Below are 20,885 nucleotides of genomic sequence, written 5' to 3'. Positions count from 1 at the left end.
ATACTGGAATATGCTTTGTGGGCTCTTTAAGGCATATTTTTTATTAAATGAAATCTTCTAATTAAAATGGTGCTATGGTGTTTTAACAAACTGTATCATGCTTCTGCCTGATTCCATCTTGCTGTGGTGCTACTAATGTATATAGGAAACTAGAGAACCAAGAAAAAAAGCAATGTCGTTGAGAAGGAAGTTTACTTTTCTGGAGCGACAACTCTGAGAGTGATGGGAGTGTGTTGTTTTTATGCAAACAGAGATCGGTGCCCTGCGGAAGTGTTGGAGGCACCTTTGCTTGCAGTGGCTTCATTCTCCTCCAGTACAGGGCCAGGGAGCCAGCAAGAGGGCAGGCAGGTGCAGTTTTCTGATGTGTTATTCAACCACAGTACGTGGATGTGATACTTGGGCACTTTGCTCAGCCATGCACCAGGGACACGGTGCTCAGCCAGGGTGTGTGAACCTGGTGCTTGGTCATGGTGCTTGGGTTTGATTCTCAGACACGGTGTGTGGACTTGGTGCTCAGGCAGGATGCATGGACTTGGTGCTCAGCCACGATATGTGACCATGGTGCTTGACTGTGGTGCTCAGTCAGGGCATGTGAACGTGGTGCTTCACCATGGTACTCAGACATGGTGTGCGGACTTGGTGCTCAGCCAGAGTGTGTGAACATGGTGCTCAGCTGCAGTGCTCAGACATAGTGTGTGGACTTGGTGCTCGGTCAGGGTGTGTGAACATGGTGCTCAGCCACGGTGCTTAGCTGTACGTGCAGACATGGTACATGGGCACTGTGTTCAGACAGGGTGCACAGCCTGGTCTGTGGGTGTGTTGTGTGCACACAGGGCACAGGCATAGTGCTCAGACAATGCTCAGGCACAGGGCATGGCCATGGTGCTCAGGCACTGGTCACAGTGCTCAGGCATGGTCCACAGACATGGTGCTTGAACAGAATGCATGGATGTTGTAAACAGACATGGTGCTTGGGCACAGTGTGTGGACATGGTGCTCAGGAACAGTTGCTCAGGCACAGTGCTTGCCCATAGTTAGCTGACTCAGTGCTTGAACATGGTGCTTGAGCATTATGGACATGGTGCTTGGGCATGGTGCTTAGACTTGTTGTTTGCCCACCATGCATGTACATGGTGCTCAGGCATAATGCTCAGGCACAGTGCTTGAACGTGGTGCTTGCACCTGGTGCACAGCCACAGTGCACACATATGGCGCTTAGTCATGTCGTACTAGCACTGTGCATGGGCACTGCACAACACTGGATGAGGGCATACGCTGGCACAGTACCCTGACACGGTGCCCAGCACCTCTCCATCCCTTGCAGCTAATTTCCCTCCCTGAAACAACAGGGGTTTGCTTACAGGGGGAGCCATGGCAAGGTAACAGCTGGGCTTCACACTTTCCCATCTCTTTATTTTCCCTTTTTTCCCTTTGCATTTTGTTGGGTTTCATTGGTGCTACTTTTTTCCTTTGGGTTCCTGTGAGTTGGGGGGCAGCAGCTCCCCCACGCCCCAAAACCAAGGCAAATACCTCAACCCCACACACACCCCGCAGCGCCATGGCAGCGAAGGCAAGTGAAACTGGGGCAAATCTTTCCAAATTCAGGGATCCTTTTGCAGCGGTGTTTGTTCCTTTTTTTTTTTTTTTTTTTTTGGTTATACCTTTCTACCCAGGCTTTTCCTCATTTTTGCATCCTTCAGGGATTACAAACTGCCATAGTTTCAGCCTTGTTTTATCCTGGAAGCATTTTGGCGGTGGGTTTTGCACTGCAGAGCAGTGAATAGGTAATAAAAGGAAAAAAAGCGCCATTTTCTTGGGTTCAGCGCTCGGGATTTGATTGGAGGTGTTTTTTTTAATTATTATTTTTTGTTTGCTTTTTTTTTTTTTTGACATTTTGTTCGGGTTTTAGAGAGCTGATGAGGGAGGTGGGACGGTGGCAGGCAGGGGGGTGGGGGGGCACCGCGCAAAGTCCTTGTGGCTCCCAAGGACTCACACTTGAAGATTTCTTGGTCGGCTCGGGACTGTGGTTACTTGAAATGAAGTTTTTCCGGGGCGGATCGAGGAACGGTAGATTTTCCCATGTCTCAAGGCAATAGGATTAATGTGTATTAAACTGTAGATACTTCTAGGACAGTAAATTTATGCTGATAATTTTATTTTGTATAATTTTCCCTCTTTCCCTTTTTTTTGTGTGTGGTTTTTGTTTGTTTCTTAATGCCCTATTTTTTCCCCTCACCTCCAGTGTTTTGGTAAATTTATTTTTAGGATGCCTAAGAATTCCATGTATGGATCCTTCCCCTCCTTTCCCTTTCCCTTTCCCTTTCTTTTTTTTTTTTTTTTTTTTTTAATTTGTATTTTATTCTAAGTTACACGCAGCCGACCAGGCTGCGAGATGTATTATTCCTGATATCTTTAAAATATTGTGGGTGTTTTAATAAATTTTATATTTATTTTTTGCACTCAAACTTGGCCGTTCTGTTTGTCTCTGCCTGGCGGTGAGGTGGGGGTGAGGAGGGGACCCTGGGGGGGGGGCGGGGGGGCTGCGTGTGTCGCTTGCGGGGGACAAGATGGTGTCGCGGCTGCGGGGAGCGGGGGAGGCTGGGCCTCGGTGGGGGTTTGACGCGCTCTGGGGTGTGGGTGGGAAGGTCGGGGCTGGGTCTGCGGGGGGGTGAGCGGCTGGTCAAGCAGGGCACGGCAAGGGGTCCGGGGGGACGGGCGGCCGGGCCGAGATCCTCGCAGGGGGCGGCAGAACGGGCCCGAGGCTGCAGCCGGGGTCCTCCGGGCCGCCAGGGGGCGGAGCGAGGCGGCCGCGGCCTTGCGCCGAGCCCTTCCCCGCCTGTCCCCGAGGCCGCCACGGGCCCGAGATGGCCGCCGCGGCGGGGCTGCGGCTCCGCGGGCCGGTGAGTGGCGCGGCCGCCCCGGGCCGTGCCGCGGGGAGCGGCCCCGCGGAGCGGTGTCACAGCTCGTTTGTTTTGCGCCCCCTCTCTCTTCTCCCCGCCCCAGCTCGTTCTGCGGTGCGGCCCTTGGCGAAGCTTCACCTCCCGGACGGACGGGGAGGCCCGAGTGACCCGCGTCCTGCGGGAGAAGTTCCCCCGCGCCTCCGCCATCAGGGTGGTGGACATCTCCGGTAACCCACCAGCTCCCCTTAAACCCCCGCGCCGTGCTGTGCGCTCCGCCGCCGCGGGGCTGAGCCCGGCCCGGCCGCGGCGGTTGCCGGGGGCCTCTTGGCCGGGCGGGCGGCGGCAGCGCTGTGCCGGGGGCCGCACCGCGGGGCTGCGCTTCCTTGCAGGAGGATGCGGCGCTATGTACGAGGTCCACGTCGAGTCGGAGGAGTTCAGGGAGAAGCGGATGGTGCAGCAGCACCGGATGGTTAACCAGGTGAGGGCGGCGAGCTGCGGGCTGCAGCAGCCGGTGCACGGCGCCTGAGCTGCAGACCCACGCACAGCCGAGCATCGGCATGCACACAGCAGTGGTTGGCACGTGCACGCTCCTGCGGCACCACGTCTGCATGGCCTGGGCATGCAGCATTTGTCTCTGCTTAGTTTTGCATCCTGCTTGTGTGTGTATGTTGCAGCACTGCATGCAGTCTGCTTGCACGCACAGCACGTGCAGTTGACACAGCACACACTGCATTTGCACTTGAGCACTACATGCATACAGCACTTAGTTAGGAGCTCCACTTCAGCACTCAGTACTTGGTGCTTTAAAGCCACCCACTTTTACCTTGAAGTGGGACTTAGTATTTGTGTTCATCTCTTGCAGGCACTGCGTGAAGAGATCAAGAACATGCATGGACTGCGCATCTTCACCTCCACCCCAAAGCCCTGATACTGGGCTGAGCTCTGTGATGGGAAGGGGGGGAATGTGAGGGGACTTGTGCAGCTGCCGGGAATGGCCTGGTCAATAAAGATGCTGGAGACTGTGTGTGTGAAGAGGCTCTGGACCAGCGAGAACTGGGGGGCAGAAGTAGGATGCTGCTACAGCCACCAGCCAGGGGGACTCCCTTCAAGGGAAAATGTTCTTAGGGTTGTTTGTTTTCAACTGGAACACGTGGGGGCTGTGAGGGCACCAGTGCATGGAACAAGGACAAGACATCCATTAAAAAAGAGAACAGGAAGAAGAAACTTTATTGCCTTGCCACACATGGTCCCTGCCATTCCCTGTGTCATGTTCCCTCCCCTCCCCCCCCCCCAGCTGGGGACAAAAAAGCTGCTCTGCACACCAAGGGGAGAGGCTCCTCTTGACAGGCACTTTTTTTCTCCTCCCCCCAATGCTGCCATGGGCGGAACTTAAGGCTCTTGGCCAAAGTGCATCTAAATCCAAAAAAAGCACTTCCAAAAATAAGGTGTGCCACTGCTGCTCTTTCCTAAGGGAAGCATGTGCTGGTTATAGCGCCCAGGCTGGCTGCTTGTAGGCCAGGTTCTGTATCCATGGGATCCAGAGTGAAATTGCTCCAGCACTGAAAACAGCAGTGTGGCACTTTGGAACTTCACCCATGCCTGTGGGAAACAAAGCAACCTGCTACAAGCTCTGTGTCAGCCCCAGACTGCAATTCTTGCCAGACTTGAGTACATAGCTTAGAAAAAAACATACGAAGCAGCACTAGTCACCACAGCTCAGCCACCAGTTATAAAACAATGCAGGCTGCCACTGTGCAGTACAAGCACTGTTTTGCCAAAGGCCTGCAAGACTGAGGTGAGGCAACGCCAGCCAGCACATCATCCAGCTTTTTGAGGCTTGCACTGGTGAAGGGGAAAGGGAGAACGGCTGGTGTACAAAGCAGAAAGGAACAGCCACAACCAGAAACTGAATGGGGTCCTCCTGGGGAAAGTTTATCTGTCTTTGGAGCCTAGCTTCTCAATCAGTTCCTGCAGTGGAGCCAACTCCCGCCTGTCGATCAAGTTAAATTCCTGGCAAGAAAAAGCATCACAAGAACTAAACACACTGCTGAAAGAGCCACTAGAAAACACAAGGCTCCAGGTGCAGCCAGCACACATGCACTGGGAACCAGCTGCATAAATGCGTGCTGGCATAAATTCCCATGCAGACGTTACTGCAGCCATCTCTCCCATTTCTCTGCAGAGAGATTCAAGTGTTTTGGGCAAACCATGTTGCACTGTTGAGGCTGCTCAATGAGTCACCCACAGTTACAGGCTGTTAAATAATGGGCAACGTGAAAAAGGTGCTGCTGCTACCTCAGAGTCGGTTACTGAGCTACAAAACCCCAAGTTCTCTTTGAAGTCCGGACCCTTTGTGAGCTTAAAATTAGAGAGGGAAATCGAAGCCTTTATAGCCATCTTGCACAAAAATCAAAACAAGCCCCAGATGACACTGCTGTATGGTTCACATGGTAAAGAGGGTGAGAGCTGAGCTGTGTTCCATCACAATGCTGTTGTAGACCTTCAAAGAGCAAGTAGGCTCTTAAAATCCAACTCCCTTTAAAAGCAAATCAGGAAACAAGAAACCCTGGTGGAGGCATGTGACCAATTGTTCTGCAACTTACCTGCACAAAGAAGATAAAGTGCTTGAAGGAGGTGTTGAGGTGGGCCTCCTCCTGCAGCCGCATGACAGAATCAAAGTGCTGGTGGTAAATGTGGGCGTACACGCGGAATAGCCGTTTCAGGATGGTCTTTGCCACCGACATGAAGTTCTTGGGAAAAGGGACGCCTGAAAACCACCAATATGCGGGGATAAGTTTCAGTTTGTTAAGAAGTAAAAAAGAGACCTTCCGGTGGCACTGTGGTTCAGTCCTATATACAAGGCATGTTGCATCATGCAACAGTTGCAATTACCAATCTTTGAAGGGAAGAGGGTTTCATCATCCAGCTGGTCCTGAACCCATGTCATCAAGTAATCAATGTACTTTGGAGCTGAGCACTTTATCGGCTTCTTTATGTTGGTGCCATCTGCCCAATGGTACTCATATCTGTTGGGAGACCGAAAAAAAAAATCTTTGCTATATGAGTAAAAGAAATACATTTTCATTGTGTTGTGGCTACTCTGGCAACAAGGCACTGCAGCTTCCTCCTTATCTTGGTAAGGTGTGCTCTGCAAAAGAAGCACTGCAGCAACCCTCACAAGTGATGTTAGTTCAACTGTGTATCAACCTCTTTCAACATCAGCATTCCTTTAAATGAGGTGTGTGATGGGGCCAAACCCCAGTGCTCAAGTTACTACATATAGAATCATACAGTTTTCAGACATCAACGGAGAATTCAGCACTCCCTCGGGGAGATGCACACCAACACATGAGACAGCCAAGACCCCATCCTGAGGCCATATGTCAGCCAAAAGCTTTTAAAAGCCACCATCTCAAAGTGACACATGCTTATAAATCCACAGCTCCTCAGAACAGGGGCACATTTCTATCAGAACACTATGTAGCATGGAACTCTCCCTTCTCAGAGATCTTCTGCAAAATTGTACAGTAGGGAAAAAAAAACACGTTTCAATTGTCATGTCTCAACCACCAACAAGTGAAAATGAACACTGCACTTTAAACAGGAAGTCGTTACAGGAAATATCCCCAAATATAGAAACAGGAACTTATGATCTAGATAATTCTGGTTAGAAAAGCAGGGCAGGACTTTACACAGCACCCTACATATACTGCTCAACAGCCAGACTCCATGCTGCTGTCCCAAATAACAAGCCTCAACCAACCTTACCAACATGATACGCTGTTGTTGCTTCAACTCAAAGTACTTAAGTTCAGAACCATCATATATACTCTTCTTCAACCTTTCAATCTTCTTCAATCACTTTCACTCAGAAAAAAACAAGCAATGACCTCTTGGAGCACTTGCTCTGAGACAACAGATTGAGAGATGACTTGAACAGAAAGATCTGCCACTTCAAAGTTACATCTCTTATTTTCCTTAAAATAAATCTGCTACTGATACCATGCGGCTTCCCTAATGGACCACATCACTTCGCATGCAGATGAGTGACTCTACAGGAGAATGATGCTGTGCCCCAACACCATCCAGATACATCTGATTCCCTTTTTTAGTTTTTCTTGACACACTTGAGTGACCTGAACATCCATCCACTTCCCCAACACATAAATCGCAGCTGTAGACTGCCATAAACTTCTGACCTTGGTCCAGCAGACATGACCGGACAGCTGGCCTCTGTGCAAAACTCTGTGATGGTCCCATAGAGCATATTGATTTGGTTGAAGAAATCCACTGCTGTAAATGAAAAAGTATCAATTTTACCCAAAATGCAAACAAAGCAGACTGCAGCACCAATTTGCTTCCATTCAGCTGACATTGCCTCTGAAGATCACCATCACAGGGGTGAACATACTGCAAAGCCCTCCACAAAAGCAAACACACCATCATGTGGCTGACTTCAAGACCCTTTGACCATCTAGGAACATGAATCTCTCAGTCAGCTTTGATCTTTTTTTTTTTTTTTTTAATCTATTTTTTTTTTAATTTCTGGCTACTGCCCCTAACTTATTTGTATGGCATTAAGCTGTACATAACCTCCTAACTTCCTGTAACTTTGAAATAACTGCTTTAGTTCCCAGCCACCTTTGTAAGAAAGAAAATACAACTCCTAAGTTACCAACACAAACCTGGAGAATATGGTTGAAGAATACAGTTCAATTTTTTACCCAAGCTGTTTACTGTCAGTTTTTGCAGCTAACAGCACTAACTACTGGTTTTATAATTCCAAAATCAAGGCTTACTCCTAATTCTAAAAATAACCTTTCACAAACCTAATCATCTTTACAAGTTGGAACTTGAAGAAAATGTACCCCAAAACCACAATAGTATGTATTTGTTTCTTGATTTTTTGCTTGCTTCCAGAGCACAAAACCCCTTTGACACTCAACTTACTTTCCTTTTATCCCTACCTAGTTAAACAGAATCTAGCCAGGATGTGAACTTCATCTGTTTATTATTATTATTATTATTTTGTTTGTTTGTTTTCTCTTAAGGATGAAACCCAAACATTTGTATTCCTCCCACTTCACTTCCACACATGGATGGATTGCTTTTTCATAGGACTTACTGTTAACTGCGATCCACTCATTAAGGTCCTCTCCCTCTGGCAGCATAACTGCTTGCCTAAGGTTACCACTCCCCAGGGTGGCTTCTGCATGTTTCAAGAGTTCATACTGATGGGAGCCTTCAGGAATATTCTTCTTGGGTTTGAATGTTTTCGAAGATCGACTTCCACTGACAAAACAGAAACATTTCTAGTTAATCTGTCAGCTGCAATCCCTCCTAAGAAATATTTCCTTCCTGATACAGCTGAATTACTCCTTGCCATTTGGCACTTTTAGCTGTGGTAACACCAGCTGTTTACCCCTCCCATCCCCCTGCCAGGGTGAACATATCATATGCTCAGGCCAAAGTGTTTCCAACAGCCGTGTGCACACTTCCCTTTTTACATGTAATAAACATTTGGTGCAAAGGCCTAAAAACTGATCAGCAACAGTTACATTCAGAGTGACCCAGGAACCAGGAAACAAAACCACCAGCTGACTGGGTCAAGTTTGACAGGGCAAAGACAAGACACTCAGACACACCACAGAAACAATCTGCTCAAAATACCAATTTAACAGACTCCAGCCCTAAAACACAAATTACTGTAGCAGTTGCAATTGTCTCTTGTGTTCTGCAACATCTGTGCCACTGCACAACTCCATGCCCCTACAACAGTGCCAAAGCTGCTCTCCGCAGGGTGCTCAGAGGGACACAGGTCATTGAACTGAGTACTGGCTTTAGACCCGTGCTCAAAAGCTGATACTGCCAAGAGCGGAAGGAATTTCTGTGCCTCCAAACCACAAAATGTTAACTTTCAGACTGAGCAGAGCCTACAGTGTCCTGTTCTCAGCCTTTGCCAACTCTGCTTCTGACTTAGGGTGGTGCAAGCTGAAGCATCAAGGAGGGTACATATGCTTCATCGCTGGTCTGCTGCCTCCCCTCGTTGTACACAACCAGCTGTGCTTGGCTCACGCACCCTTCACACCAGCTTCCTGGTTCAGCATTACTGCATGGCCTGATGTCTTTGCACACTGCTTATGTGCAACCTTCTGAGCGGAAATAAAAGACCCTTCAACCCAGCTCATTCTTCAGCCAAGCCACTGCCTCCTGTCACACCACAGGCAGACAACACAGGCCCAGCACATTGCTGACCACAGGCAAAGTCCCGAAACACAGACCCAGCACACTGCCGACCCCAGAAAGAAGGCGCTCGGCCCCTCCCCACACCACAAAACGACACCGATCCTTCCGTCACGCCCGCCAGGCTTCCAAAGCTAAAAACCTTTCGGAGCACTCACACCACACGGCCGTGCCGCAGCTCACCCCTGCAGCTGGTAACCGACACCTTTCCGCACCGAACAGGGCCACGAGTCCGACAGCCGCCATCCCCGAGGCTTCCCCCGACCGACGCTGCGCTCCCCCAGCCCCTCGCGAGGCCCCCGCCGCCAGCTCCCCGCCTCCCCTCACAGCCCGCCCCGCGCCCCCTCCCCGGAGCCCCCCGCGGCCCGGCCCTCACAAGAGGAAGCTCATGGCGAGCGGCGCCGAACGGCCCGAGGGGAAGCGGCGCCGCTCCCGCCGCAGCCGTGCCCCGCAGCTCTCGCGAGACCTAGCCCGGGCCGCGGCCCCGAGCGGGGGCGGGCCCTCGGCGCGCTATAAGGGGGCGGGCGGGGCAGCCGGGGGCGCCTCTCCTCGGTGCCGCCATGGCCCCCGCGCTGTGCCCGCTCCGCGCCCTCGGCCGGGTCGCGCTGCGGCCCCCCTGCGGCCGCCGCCTGCACCTCAGCGCGCACAGGTAGGGCCCGGCCGCGGGGTCGGCGCTGCCGGCGACGAGTGAGGCGTGAGGCGGGTCCCCAGCGGCCGCGCCGGGCGCTGCAGGCTGATGAAATCCCGCTGCCGCCTTGCGTGGCGGGGCTGCGGCAGCGGGTGTGCCCCGGGGGGGCTCGGCTGGGGGTGCTCGCCGTTAGGGTGAGGTGCGGAGCGGTTAGCGTACCGAGGGAGCCCCGTGCTTGAATGGGTCGGAGCCTAGGAAAGAAGGGAGCGCCGCACGCCGTCCCAGGTTCGCGCTGGGGTGTGAGGCTTTCCCGTGCTCCTGCTCTGCGTTGCTCTGGGCCTGGAGCAGCTCCGGTGGGGGCTCCCCTTTGCTGCAACCGTGCCTGGAGCACGGAGACCCCTCACGAAGCAGTGCTGGGCTCGTGGGACTCAGGGAGGAGGAGTTGGTCTGTGCGTCAGGTAGCTGGGGCTGCTCAGTTCTGGGGAAGAGGACTGCAGCAGCACGCCTTGTGTCTGTTGGGCTGTGGGAGGTGAAAGCTCTCAGGCTGCCTTCTAAGGGACGGTTGTCTCCTGGGTTTCCTTGGCAAGTTGTTGGTGGTGCATCTTGCTTGCTGATTGCCTCAGAAATGGGCAGGTCCTGGCTGTGAGCGATGCCTGTGTAGTGATGCTGGGGAGCAGCTCCCCCTGCTCTGTGTGAGGGGCCTGACAGAGGAGCAGAGTGCTTGGGTAAATACTTGGGTAAGCGAGTGAAGAACTCATCATGAGGCCTTGCAGGAAGGCACTGCAGTGAAGTCTAAAAGTGAATCTTGGGTAGGTCAATCCCTCACAGAGGGACTAGTGAGTGAGAGTTGCATTCTAATGTGAGTGATAGCCATAACCTGAAGTAAAAAACAAATGTGAGCAGTGTGCACAGGCTGTGCTGATTGGGGCTGGCAGCTGTGGCCTCATTAGTTGTAATCTGTGCCAGCCTTTCTATATGCTGCAGGCTATCCAGTTGCTTGGAATGCATTTGACAGAGACTCTATATTCTTCCTACAAATTTAGACCAGAGAAGTATGTGAGGACCCGTTCTGACATGGTTCAAGTGGACAGCTATCCCCTCAACTCCAGATAAGCACTGTAGTCTTTTGAAGGGGCTGGAATTGAGTACCCAATCCAGTTCTCACAATCTAAAGAGTTGACTGGAGTGGTGGCAGCAATTAGTTGAGCAGGGGAGGGCATGTGCCAGGTGTATGCGAGGTGGAATGGTGGTATTCCTGAGAAATCTATGGGTGACCGGGCTCTCTAAGAACTGCACTTGGTGCAGCAGTATGACACCCTTCTTTGCTTGTGTCAGACATGCCAGAATTGCTTGGTAACTTCTGTAGTGGAAATTCCACTTAAGTGGAATGAGTTCTGCCTCCTCATGTAAGTCATTTGTAGTGAAACTCATGCCTTTGAAAGGGAAGGGTGACTGACTTTTGAAAAGTGGAGGCTAATCATATAGCCCATGCTTCAAGCTAAAATACAAATGATACATGTGTACCCCCAGTCTTGCAGAGAAGCAGAGTGTATAGTTTCTTAGGCTTCACAAAAAAACCCCTCTGTCCCTCCAGTGGTTTTGCTTGTTAAGTTTCTAGCTCTACTGCCCAAAGCATTAAGACTGAAATATGTTGCGTAACATAGCTTGCAGGAAAAAAAAAAAGCTTTGTAATAAAGGCTTGTACTTGGCTCAGATGAGAGAGAGTTCTGTCCTGCTTTGTGGTTAGCACCTGTTTCTTGTGCTAGTTTTGCACAAAGCTTGGATTTGATGTTCCTAACAATGCTGACTGCTTTGGTAACACTTTTTCCACTGCAGAGATGATGCAGTTGTGATTTCTGGAAGGAAGCTGGCCCGACAGATCAGACAGGAAGCCCGTCATGAGGTTGAACAGTGGGTAGCAGCTGGAAACAAGAGACCTCACCTCAGCGTTGTTCTAGTTGGTGAAAATCCTGCAAGTCACTCCTATGTATTGAACAAAACCAAAGCAGCTGCTGATGTTGGTAAGTCTTGCACTCTGCTCTGAAACTGGAGCAAAGTAACTGCTTCCTGTTTCATTGGCTGAGGGGAGTCCTCTATGTTGGAAACTGTGGAAGCTCTTAGGATGCATCCACATGGCTGCTTTTCACCTCAGCTGCATCGCTGTCTAGGTTTATGGCAAAACTTTGGCTGCATTCATAGTAGTGCTGAGATGTAGTTAATAGGCATAGTTTGAATGTATTATGCCACTTGAATCCTCTAGGGCAACATCAAACTCTACAGTTTGGGTTTGCAATCTTTGCAGGCCTGTGTAAAACACTGGCAAGGCTTTGATTTGCCTTTTTAAATTAACTATCCAAGCTGCAATCACATTGAGCAGAGTCTTGCAAGCCAAGGTCAAATTTAGTGTTCAGCCAAAGATTTCCTGAGTATACTTCTGGAGAAATGTGCTGAAGGGGGTCCAGGGCACACAGTGGTGTTATTTCTTACTGAGTTCTGTGCTGCTGAAGCCTTATTTGGAACTGACATTTTAGGCCAACATCCCCTTCTTACTGTGGTGAAGAGGGTCTGCAGGAGGTGCAGTTGCATGACATCATAACACATTTGCATTTAGTTTCTCCAAGCCCTCCATGCACTTTTGGAAGGCCTCTGGTTTCAGCAGGCTTTCCCAGGAATGACTACACAGACTAATGGTCCTTAATCATAACTTGTGAGACTTGTGTAGATCTACAACCTGGAAGGTGTTCATTGTTGTATGAAGCATGAAATTCTTGGTGTATCCATATTGGGTTTTGTGCAGAAATGAAACTAGACAGTTTAAATCAGCATGGATTCGGAAAATTGCTTCACACTTGTATATATGCTGCTGTCTAATGCAGCACTCTCAATGACTGCACAGGAATCAGCAGTGAGACGATTCTCAAGCCAGCTTCAATTACTGAGGAAGAACTACTGGATTTGATTGGCAAACTAAATAATGATGCCAATGTGGATGGCCTGTTAGTGCAGCTTCCTTTACCTGGTGAGTAGCTGGATATCAATCTGTTTCATTTTTATGTAAAGATTTCTAAGAGTTTATGTGCCATAAGGAGGTATAGCTCAGGAGTTCTTTTGCCACATGAAATGTGGCACGCTGATGTAGCTTAAAGAAATTGATTTTACTACTTCATCATACTGCTGCCTATATGAGTTGAGTTGATGGGGGTCATGGAAATCTATTCTTGTGTGAGGAGTATCAGCTTCCTAAGCCAGGAGTTTAAATTTGGTTGTGACACTGAGGCAGTCTAAAAATACACTCTGCATTAGCGACACTGTAGTTCCCAGGTGGTTCCAGTCCCCTTCTGCTGGGAGTTCTTAGCCTTGAACTCACTGGAGGCTTTGAATAAATTCAAGCTTACAAACTTTGAAGGGGTTGAGGGGCTAGTGCAGTGAGCCTGGCTTCTGGTTGACTGCAAAATGAATTATTTTTTTGTCTGATCCCTAGTGCTAAAGCTTTTATCTTTTCCAGAACACATTGATGAGCGAAAGATTTGCAATGCTGTGACTCCAGACAAAGATGTTGATGGCTTTCATGTAATAAATGTGGGGCGCATGTGCCTTGACCAGTATTCCATGCTGCCAGCTACCCCATGGGGTGTGTGGGAGATCATTAAGAGAACTGGTAAGCTGTTGCAGTATTTGGCTGCTGTATGGCTCAACTCCAGCTTGTATTTGTCTTAAGACTCTCATGTCTACTGCAGGCATTCCGACACTGGGGAAGAATGTGGTGGTGGCTGGCCGGTCAAAGAATGTGGGAATGCCCATAGCCATGTTGCTGCATACAGATGGCAGGCATGAGCGCCCAGGAGGTAGGAGCTTGCTGGTCTTGGAGCCTGTGCACCAGGCAGTTGTGGGAAGAAGCCCTTTGCCTATGCCACAGTCTTTGTTAGGCTTTTAAACAGGTCCTAGGCCTGTCTCAGGGACTATGACATCATGTGGGCTGTGGTTGAGGCTGGAGAGTTAACTCTGCACATAGGCAGTCTTGTAATGCTTCAGAGCCTTCTTCAGTTAGTCCTTGTCCTTCTCTATACAAGACCTCTGCCTTTGTAGGCTACTCCCAGTGGTTTGTCCTCAGGCTCCTGTATTCTTGCTACCTTCACAGGTGTCCTCAAAGGTGAAGAGTTACAAGTTTGACAGGTTTAGGTACACTTATGGGTAAAAGGCTTCATGTAACCCCTTTTGCAGGTGATGCCACAGTAACAATATCACACCGCTACACTCCAAAGGAGCAGCTGAAGCAACACATGATCCGTGCTGACATTGTGGTAGCAGCAGCAGGTAAGACTGAACTCTCAGTACAGGTGAGACACACAGAAGATGCTGCACTGCAGCTTGTGTGATGTTTCTGATGGGAATCTTTTCTTGCTGGAGACAGTTCTGTTGGTATATGTTCCGGGGCCTCCCTATCTGAGGCATCTCTGGCAGCACAAGGATAATTTAGTATTCTTATGGCTGCTGGCAGCTGCTGTAGGCAAGGGCTGGCTGTTTGAGCCAGCCAGTGTATCCTGTGATTAAGCCTAGGAGAGTCTAGCAGAGCTGTTTGTGGCCCTTTGAAATGCAAAATGATATCTGTCAGGAGGGCTTTGTGTGCCAGCAAGCACTTGATCAGACCTAAAGAACAGCTACAAGTAGATGTACTCCAGGTTGGAAGCGGGGTCTTGAGCTATCCCCTTGGCATGGGGGGTAGCTCATCAACAGAAAAGTTGACTTGGGTGTTGATGCTTGGCAGCTGAAGCTTGCTGTAAGCTTGTGGGAAAGGAGAGAAATGTGGGTTAGAAATTGGGTATGAAGAGAGATAAAATACTGGAAGGATTTGAACTGATGTTTGAAGGTAGTGTTGCATAAAAGCAGAAATGCTGCTGGCAGAAAAGAAGGCATGTTCATAGTCAAAAGTGGTCAGTAAACCAGAGAAAAGATCACATGAAACAGTTAAGTTTTAAGTGGAAGGTAGGATGAGTTCCTCAGCTGATGCAGTATGTGGTAGAACCAGACAAACACCCCACATTGAAAGGGGTGTTCCAAATTCTTTGCCAGACTTCTTTCTTGGGGATGGATTCTAGTTCTTTATACTGAGACTATAAGTGAACAAATCCTTGATTTCTGGGTGAGATGAACCTCTCAAGGAGTGGCACTGGATTTTGCAACTGTGGCTAGATTTGTATTTGTGAGGCAGGAAAAGGCCTGGGTGGGTCAAAACCTACAGGGCTGGGCGGTGTGAAGGTGGGGTTGAGGAGGAATGGGACTGTTTAGCACCACTATAAGCATGTGGTTCTGTTCTCTTACAGGCATTCCCAACCTGATCACAGCTGATATGATCAAAGAAGGAGCTGCAGTTATTGATGTGGGGATAACTAGAGTGCAGGACCCCATCACTGCCAAACCAAGGCTGGTCGGGGATGTGGATTTTGAAGGTATAAAAGACTATGGCGTCTCATACTTTGAGCGTTAAACTCATGCTTAAACTCATTATTAAACTTCTTAGCATGCTGAGAAGGGGTGAGAAAGTCCTGGTTCATGTAGTGGGGCAAATGCCGACCCATCCTAAAGCTCTCTTGCTTGTGCATTCAGTGTACAAGGGAAGAACTTTCCTGTAATATGGTATGGAAACACTGTATATTGCAATGCAGAAGAGATTCATCCTGGACAGTTGGTCTCCTTTGTCTCTACTGAAATTTATAGCCCATGTTCCTGCTTTTAAATTTTACCTTATGAAAACACATGGAACTCAACTTTTGGCTTGCTATTTACTGGCCTTGCTCACAACTTAGTTGCAACAGTGCCCAGGCAGGCTGTTCTGATGGGCTCCACATCTCCATATACCTTGCAAAAGGCACTTGAAAGTCCTTTTGGAAGAGAGGGCAAATACTCAGACTATTACTTTATTGGAGAGCTTTGCAAGAGTATGCATCAGGCCCATCCATATCTGGTTTCAGATTTGATTTGTTGCATAAACCTAGCTATTAGATCTTTTTTTTTTTTTTTCCCCAGCCTGGGCTATGAAGGTAAGCTTGCTTAATAGTGGAGATGGTCAGGCTATGGTATGCTCTGTGTTGCCTTGGGTAATGAGGAGGAGAGGGGAGGGATGGGATAGTTAACTTGAGACTAATAGTCCTTAGCTGGCAGTCTTGGAGAAACTTCAACAATATTAGATTGATTACAGCTTCATACTAGTCAGCCAGCTTGGTAAGTCTTACTGCTCTTGACTTTTATGCTAAACTATAACTCCTCCCCATTCTGCAGGGGTGAAGAAGAAAGCTAGTTACATCACTCCAGTCCCTGGAGGAGTTGGGCCCATGACAGTTGCCATGCTGATGAAGAACACCATCATTGCTGCCAAGAAGCTGTTGAAACCCAAAGCACTGGAAGCCTTAACTGTTTAACATAAGACTGTTTTTAGCACTGAAAACAACATTCCAAAATGACTCCCAGACAGGCCGATAGAAAATGCAATATTTTTATTTATTGTACAGAAGTGGTATTTCCTATTCTGAGGTCATAGATATTTATTTGAAGCTGAAGCATATGTGCATTAGTTATACTAAGGCATAAGCATCTACACTCCTGGCCTATTCATTCAGCATATAACTTGTAGCAGAGCTGCTTTTTAAGCTAACACTCTTCTTAGAAGTCAGCCCTGCAGCTTACACTGTTCTTGCAGGGACAGAGCAGCACTTGGGATGCTGGGTGTGCAGTTCTCCAGGGAGCTTGGTGCAGTCCTGGAGGAAGTGGAGTGTGCAGCTTCACAGTGCAGAAGTAATGACTTCTGTGTGTTACTACAGATGCCCAGACTGCTTGCCTTTGACCTGCTCTGAAGTATTTTACTCAATGCTAGATGCTTAGTTTGAGTTGAGCTCTTCTGTAGAACCGTCTACTTGAAAAAGCCACATCTGTTCTCAGTTTGGCTGGGGCCATAGACAGTGGTAGATCTGTTGTAATGTTTTTAGTGTGCAGCTATGCTTTTTTTTTTTTCCTATTTGGATGGTGACTTTTAAAAACCCTTTTTCTCTAACCAAAGAAAAACAGTGGGGTGTGGGGGGTTGGGGTGGAGTGCTTTTGGTGACTGTACTGGGCCCACAGTAAGCTTCCTGGACTGTAGTGTGAAAGGATTCCAGTGCTTGGTGAATAATCCAGGATAACTCTGAATAAAATACAGAAGGGGGGGAACCCCACTTGTTTCCTAGAATTACTTCTAAGCAAGTTTTGTACTTCTCTGACAAATTAAAACACTTGTACAGTGAGCTTCCCTTGTTCCCTCAGAGCAGGGCTGGGTCTGGCGTTTTCTCTGAGTTTGACCAAGGCATAAGTGCTACATCCATAATTAATTTTGTTCGTGCCTGAACAAAACCTGTTCAGCTTTTAGACTCTAGTTGTGAACAAATCCATCAGCTGTTGCTGATGTTTATAGTAACAGTGTAAACATACAGTCCTCTGCTTTTTGCTTGCAAGCTCTGATTATCTAATATTAACCTTATTTTGGAAAAACTTGAGTGTAGTATTGTTCTGGGGTGGTGAGGTGGGTCTAGACTTCTTCCTCCTCAGCATCTGGCCACATACCCTTGGTAAGACTGATTCTATCTTTCTGGGTGCTGGGAAACTTTTTTTTCTGAAGGTGAAGTTCTGTTGCCATGCTAGAGCCACCTGTTGAGTCACTGCAAGCCATGCATTTTCCCCATTCCCCTCCAGGGAAGAGCAGTGACTGTTTATGACAATGCTAAACAAGGAACACCTGGAGAGGGAAGGTTCAATGACTGAGATTGCATGAGGAACACACTAAGAGCAGAGACCAATTTAAATGAGATTTATTGGATTGTATCACTGATAAATACAAAACGGCTAAAGTAGTGCTGTAATGGGGATGGCAAATCTGTGACAATCCAGTATTTCCATATGCAAAACAAAAAAATATAAACCATTTGTAAGACCTATGAGAAGGACAAATTTAGTTGGAACAAGCAGTGTTGTAGAGGGATCTGAGCTTAGGCTTCAGCTGTGCTTTATGAAACAAAAGCCTATGAAGGCTTTGTGGACTCTGGTAGGGGTGCTGTGTAGTAGGTGCTGATATACTGGTTAAAGCAAACTTACTATCTGTGGAGTGATGGCAGTCACAGGCCTATCTGTACCATGCTTTAGCTACCACATGGGAGACTGGTATAAAACACTAAAAAGTACACACAATGCATCCAAGCTGAAATAGTTCTTAGTGTTATCATCAAGCTAAGTGGCACTTGCTTAAGTGGTCACTGGAGTAATACTGTTTTATTAACCTCATCATGGTTCCTCATAAGATATACTTGAACCAGAAAAATACTATAAACAGAAAACTGCATTTATGTCTTTGTTTGAAGTGACTATTTACAAAGAACTGGGCTCTGTCCCATGCAAAGGTTCAGATCAGTTGCAATATTGAACCAGTGCCCCAGAAGCCCCTCTGTGGCTGGCCTTAGCACAGAATTCATATAAATAGCTGGTAGGCTGTTCCTGCTTGGGAGATGAGGGGGAGCTTTGTGCTACCTTAAAACCACAAGAAACATCCATCTACCAGAGATAAAGTCGACAAACAAGACTAGTTTTTCTAAACCATAGGCTGCAGGCATGCTAGGAAGGAAAGCCATTTGAAAGCCTCATTGATGCCCCAGCACTGCTGGAAGAAAGTGAGAGCTGGGCAAGCTGAACTGCCTGGTGCCAGAGGTGGCTCCTGACCTGCTCTCTGGTGGGGAAACAAGTGCAAAGTGTGTGGGGATATAGGGTGAGGGACATACTTGCTCTCCCATCACTGCTTCAAGCTGTTAAACCACCTGGGTATAATTACAATTGAGGAGCTCAAGGAGGTGCAAAGTCCCTTGTGCAGGGGCTGGGTGGGCTCCTGCAGTGTGCCCGTGGCAAAAGCAAGGTGAAATAATACTCCAGCTCATCGGGCTTCTGCGTGGATGCAGCTATTACTCCAGCCCTGTTATCAGCGTAGGTTTCCAGACAGCACTGGGGATCCTAGATGGGTTCTGTGAAAACTGTGCTTTGCTAGGGCTGTGGGCGTGTGGGTGGGTAAGGCAATGCTTGCCTAATGGCTCTGCTGCAGAAGCCGCTCAATTCCCTGCGGAAACCATTTCCAGTTCCCTGCAGAAACTATGACCCGCTACCTGCAGCAACTATGACCCGCTACCTGCAGCAGCAGTGCCTGACAGCCAGCAGAAATCATGCCCTGTTCCCTGCTCTGCTGCTGCTCTCAGGTACTCGCAGCCTGCCTGTTGTTACCTGCAAGAAGCAATGGCCTTTGGCCTCAAGGTCTCCTGCTCCAGAGCCTTTGCTCCTCCTGCCAGTGCCTGGGGCACTGCCACTTTGCAACCCTTGCTAGCCTGCAATGCATCCTCCTAACCTACTTAGATGTCTATGCTGGGGCAAGCACAGCTGTGTCCCCCTGGGGCAGGAGAATCCCACCTGCTGAAGCAGAGAGACCCTGATTGGGTTGCTGGGAAGCTGCAGCATGGCTGTGCTGCAAGAGGGGACTCCCACTGCAAGGGGTCAGACTGCTTTTGTTTGCATCCTGCAAACTCAAAGCATGAGGCTCCTCACGGGAAATGCACTGCCCCCTTTGCCAAGCCAGATTCTGCAGGAGTCACGCTGTGATTTCAGGGCAGGGGCAGCTGGGACACATTCTCCCACTTCTCAGGCAGGCAAACCTCCTCCCCACCCCAAAATCCCCCTTGAAAGGTTTACCCCAGCACAGTCCCCTGCTCCATAGGCCATGCATGCAGCCAACTGTTCCCTGACATCCATGGACCTGACTGCCTTTGACTTCTCCATTCCAGCAGCAATTCTAGGGCAAGTGGAGGCCAAATATGCCAACTCCACATTTTTAGCCCCAGCAGTGGGGGTTATTCTGCCACCAGCACATTCTGCTACCAGCAGTGATGCATTCACCCAGCAGAAAGGGAGGAAATTCAAGAGCATTACACTAAATGCTACTGGAGCAATGGGCCTCTGGGGCCACCACATCCTCAGTGTCACATAGAAAAATATGTCCAATTAGTTTTATATATATATATATGAATATATAAGTGTATATATATATATATATATATATAAATTAGAAGAAGCACTGCACGGAACTATAGTGTGGTCTCACTGCCCATGTCCCGAGGTGGCTTTTCCGTGTCAGTGTCCTCGTAGTCTGATTCCATCTCTATCTTCACCTGGGGCACAGCGCAGATCGGGTTTCGTGAGTAGTTAAATGCAGGAGACGATGGACACGAAATCTTCAGGTGAAGCGTAATACTGCCCAGGAAGAGGGAGACATAGGGAGGTAAGCATTTTGCATGGGTACCTGATTAATGCCCCAGAAACCCCGGCAAAAGGCTCCAGATGCTGCTACTGCCATGAAAAAAAAATCATTAAAAAATTATAAAATCATAGAATATCTCGAGTTGGAAGGGACCCACAAGGACCATCAAGTCCAACTTCTGGTTCCACAGAGGAACACAAAATCCAACCACATTTCTGAGACAGTTGTCCAAACACTTCCTGAACTCTGGCAGGAGTGACCACTTCCCTGCGGAGCCAGTTTCAGTGCCTGACCACCCTCTCAGTGAAGAACTTTCACCTAACACCCAGCCTGAACCTCCCCACTGCAGCTCCATCCTGTTCCCTTGGTTCCTATCACCAGTTACTGATCTTTTGCAATTAGTATGTATAATCTGTAGGTGGAAAATTACACAAAGCTTTCAGAACTCATCTGTACATCTCATCCTAAAAATCTCTGCAGCTTTACCCAGTAGCATCTTATTGTCATGCGCCCTCTCACACTAGGTTTGGAACATGTTATCCGGTTCCCCTCCCACCCAACCTGCTTTGAAAAACATGATAGCCATGGCCTGCAAACGAAGGCAGCCAAAATACCATGGGATGCTGTAAAAATATATTCAGCTATTTCAAAAAAAAAAACACAAAGTTGCCCAAAGACAATGGCAACTAGCTCAAGGTAGTGGCAAAAATGATTTCCAGTTGGGACCATTGACTGCTAAACCTAGAAATGTTTCACACCAAGGGCATGGGATCCGTAGGGATGGGGTCATGCAAGTGAGTGA

General features: G+C 48.6%; 4 protein-coding genes across 7 annotated transcripts in view; 2 read left to right on the top strand and 2 right to left on the bottom strand.

Annotated features, from left to right (window-relative positions):
* Positions 1-2,756: 2,756 nt before the first annotated feature.
* BOLA3 (bolA family member 3) lies at positions 2,757-3,924 on the top strand. The gene is made up of 4 exons (XM_084499379.1): positions 2,757-2,900; positions 3,004-3,127; positions 3,290-3,378; positions 3,763-3,924. The coding sequence occupies exons 1-4, from the start codon at positions 2,865-2,867 to the stop codon at positions 3,826-3,828; spliced, it is 315 nt and encodes a 104-aa protein (XP_084355505.1). The 5' UTR covers positions 2,757-2,864; the 3' UTR covers positions 3,829-3,924.
* Positions 3,925-4,098: 174 nt separating this feature from the next.
* On the bottom strand, positions 4,099-9,677 carry MOB1A (MOB kinase activator 1A). The gene is made up of 6 exons (XM_084499377.1): positions 9,520-9,677; positions 8,026-8,192; positions 7,100-7,193; positions 5,793-5,926; positions 5,504-5,667; positions 4,099-4,910 (listed from the first exon to the last, which is right to left on the bottom strand). The coding sequence occupies exons 1-6, from the start codon at positions 9,531-9,533 to the stop codon at positions 4,833-4,835; spliced, it is 651 nt and encodes a 216-aa protein (XP_084355503.1). The 5' UTR covers positions 9,534-9,677; the 3' UTR covers positions 4,099-4,832.
* Positions 9,643-17,045, top strand: MTHFD2 (methylenetetrahydrofolate dehydrogenase (NADP+ dependent) 2, methenyltetrahydrofolate cyclohydrolase). Its single transcript, XM_084499371.1, has 8 exons — positions 9,643-9,792; positions 11,608-11,792; positions 12,668-12,790; positions 13,277-13,429; positions 13,509-13,616; positions 13,993-14,085; positions 15,093-15,218; positions 16,048-17,045. Exons 1-8 carry the CDS (start codon positions 9,704-9,706, stop codon positions 16,185-16,187), a joined length of 1,017 nt encoding a protein of 338 aa, XP_084355497.1. The 5' UTR covers positions 9,643-9,703; the 3' UTR covers positions 16,188-17,045.
* A 1,919-nt stretch (positions 17,046-18,964) lies between these two features.
* The window catches only part of SLC4A5 (solute carrier family 4 member 5), a 30,387-nt gene continuing 28,466 nt past the window's right edge, over positions 18,965-20,885 (bottom strand). For all 4 annotated transcript variants that reach the window (XM_084499369.1, XM_084499370.1, XM_084499367.1 and 1 more), the window contains one exon: positions 18,965-20,076. In XM_084499369.1, the coding sequence (XP_084355495.1) occupies positions 19,911-20,076 (166 nt within the window). In that variant the 3' untranslated portion in view covers positions 18,965-19,910. The remainder of the gene's footprint in view (positions 20,077-20,885) is intronic.

Source organism: Aythya ferina (assembly GCF_964211825.1).
Source record: "Aythya ferina genome assembly, chromosome: 27".
Lineage (NCBI taxonomy): Eukaryota > Metazoa > Chordata > Aves > Anseriformes > Anatidae > Aythya > Aythya ferina.
This window is presented reverse-complemented; position numbering and strand designations above follow the sequence as displayed.

What these genes read in the sequence shown, in the direction of transcription:
- BOLA3 (XM_084499379.1), top strand. Translation starts at nt 2,865, where the DNA reads ATGGCCGCCGCGGCGGGGCTGCGGCTCCGCGGGCCG. An exon ending in GGCTGCGGCTCCGCGGGCCG is followed by an intron (nt 2,901 to 3,003) that starts GTGAGTGGCGCG and finishes TCCCCGCCCCAG; the next exon opens with CTCGTTCTGCGGTGCGGCCC. An exon ending in CAGGGTGGTGGACATCTCCG is followed by an intron (nt 3,128 to 3,289) that starts GTAACCCACCAG and finishes GCTTCCTTGCAG; the next exon opens with GAGGATGCGGCGCTATGTAC.
- MOB1A (XM_084499377.1), bottom strand. An exon ending in GTCATGTCTGCTGGACCAAG is followed by an intron (nt 5,927 to 7,099) that starts GTCAGAAGTTTA and finishes GTCTCCCAACAG; the next exon opens with ATATGAGTACCATTGGGCAG. An exon ending in ACTTTATCTTCTTTGTGCAG is followed by an intron (nt 4,911 to 5,503) that starts GTAAGTTGCAGA and finishes TTTTCTTGCCAG; the next exon opens with GAATTTAACTTGATCGACAG.
- MTHFD2 (XM_084499371.1), top strand. Translation starts at nt 9,704, where the DNA reads ATGGCCCCCGCGCTGTGCCCGCTCCGCGCCCTCGGCCGGGTCGCGCTG. An exon ending in AGTGCAGCTTCCTTTACCTG is followed by an intron (nt 12,791 to 13,276) that starts GTGAGTAGCTGG and finishes TATCTTTTCCAG; the next exon opens with AACACATTGATGAGCGAAAG. An exon ending in CATTGTGGTAGCAGCAGCAG is followed by an intron (nt 14,086 to 15,092) that starts GTAAGACTGAAC and finishes GTTCTCTTACAG; the next exon opens with GCATTCCCAACCTGATCACA.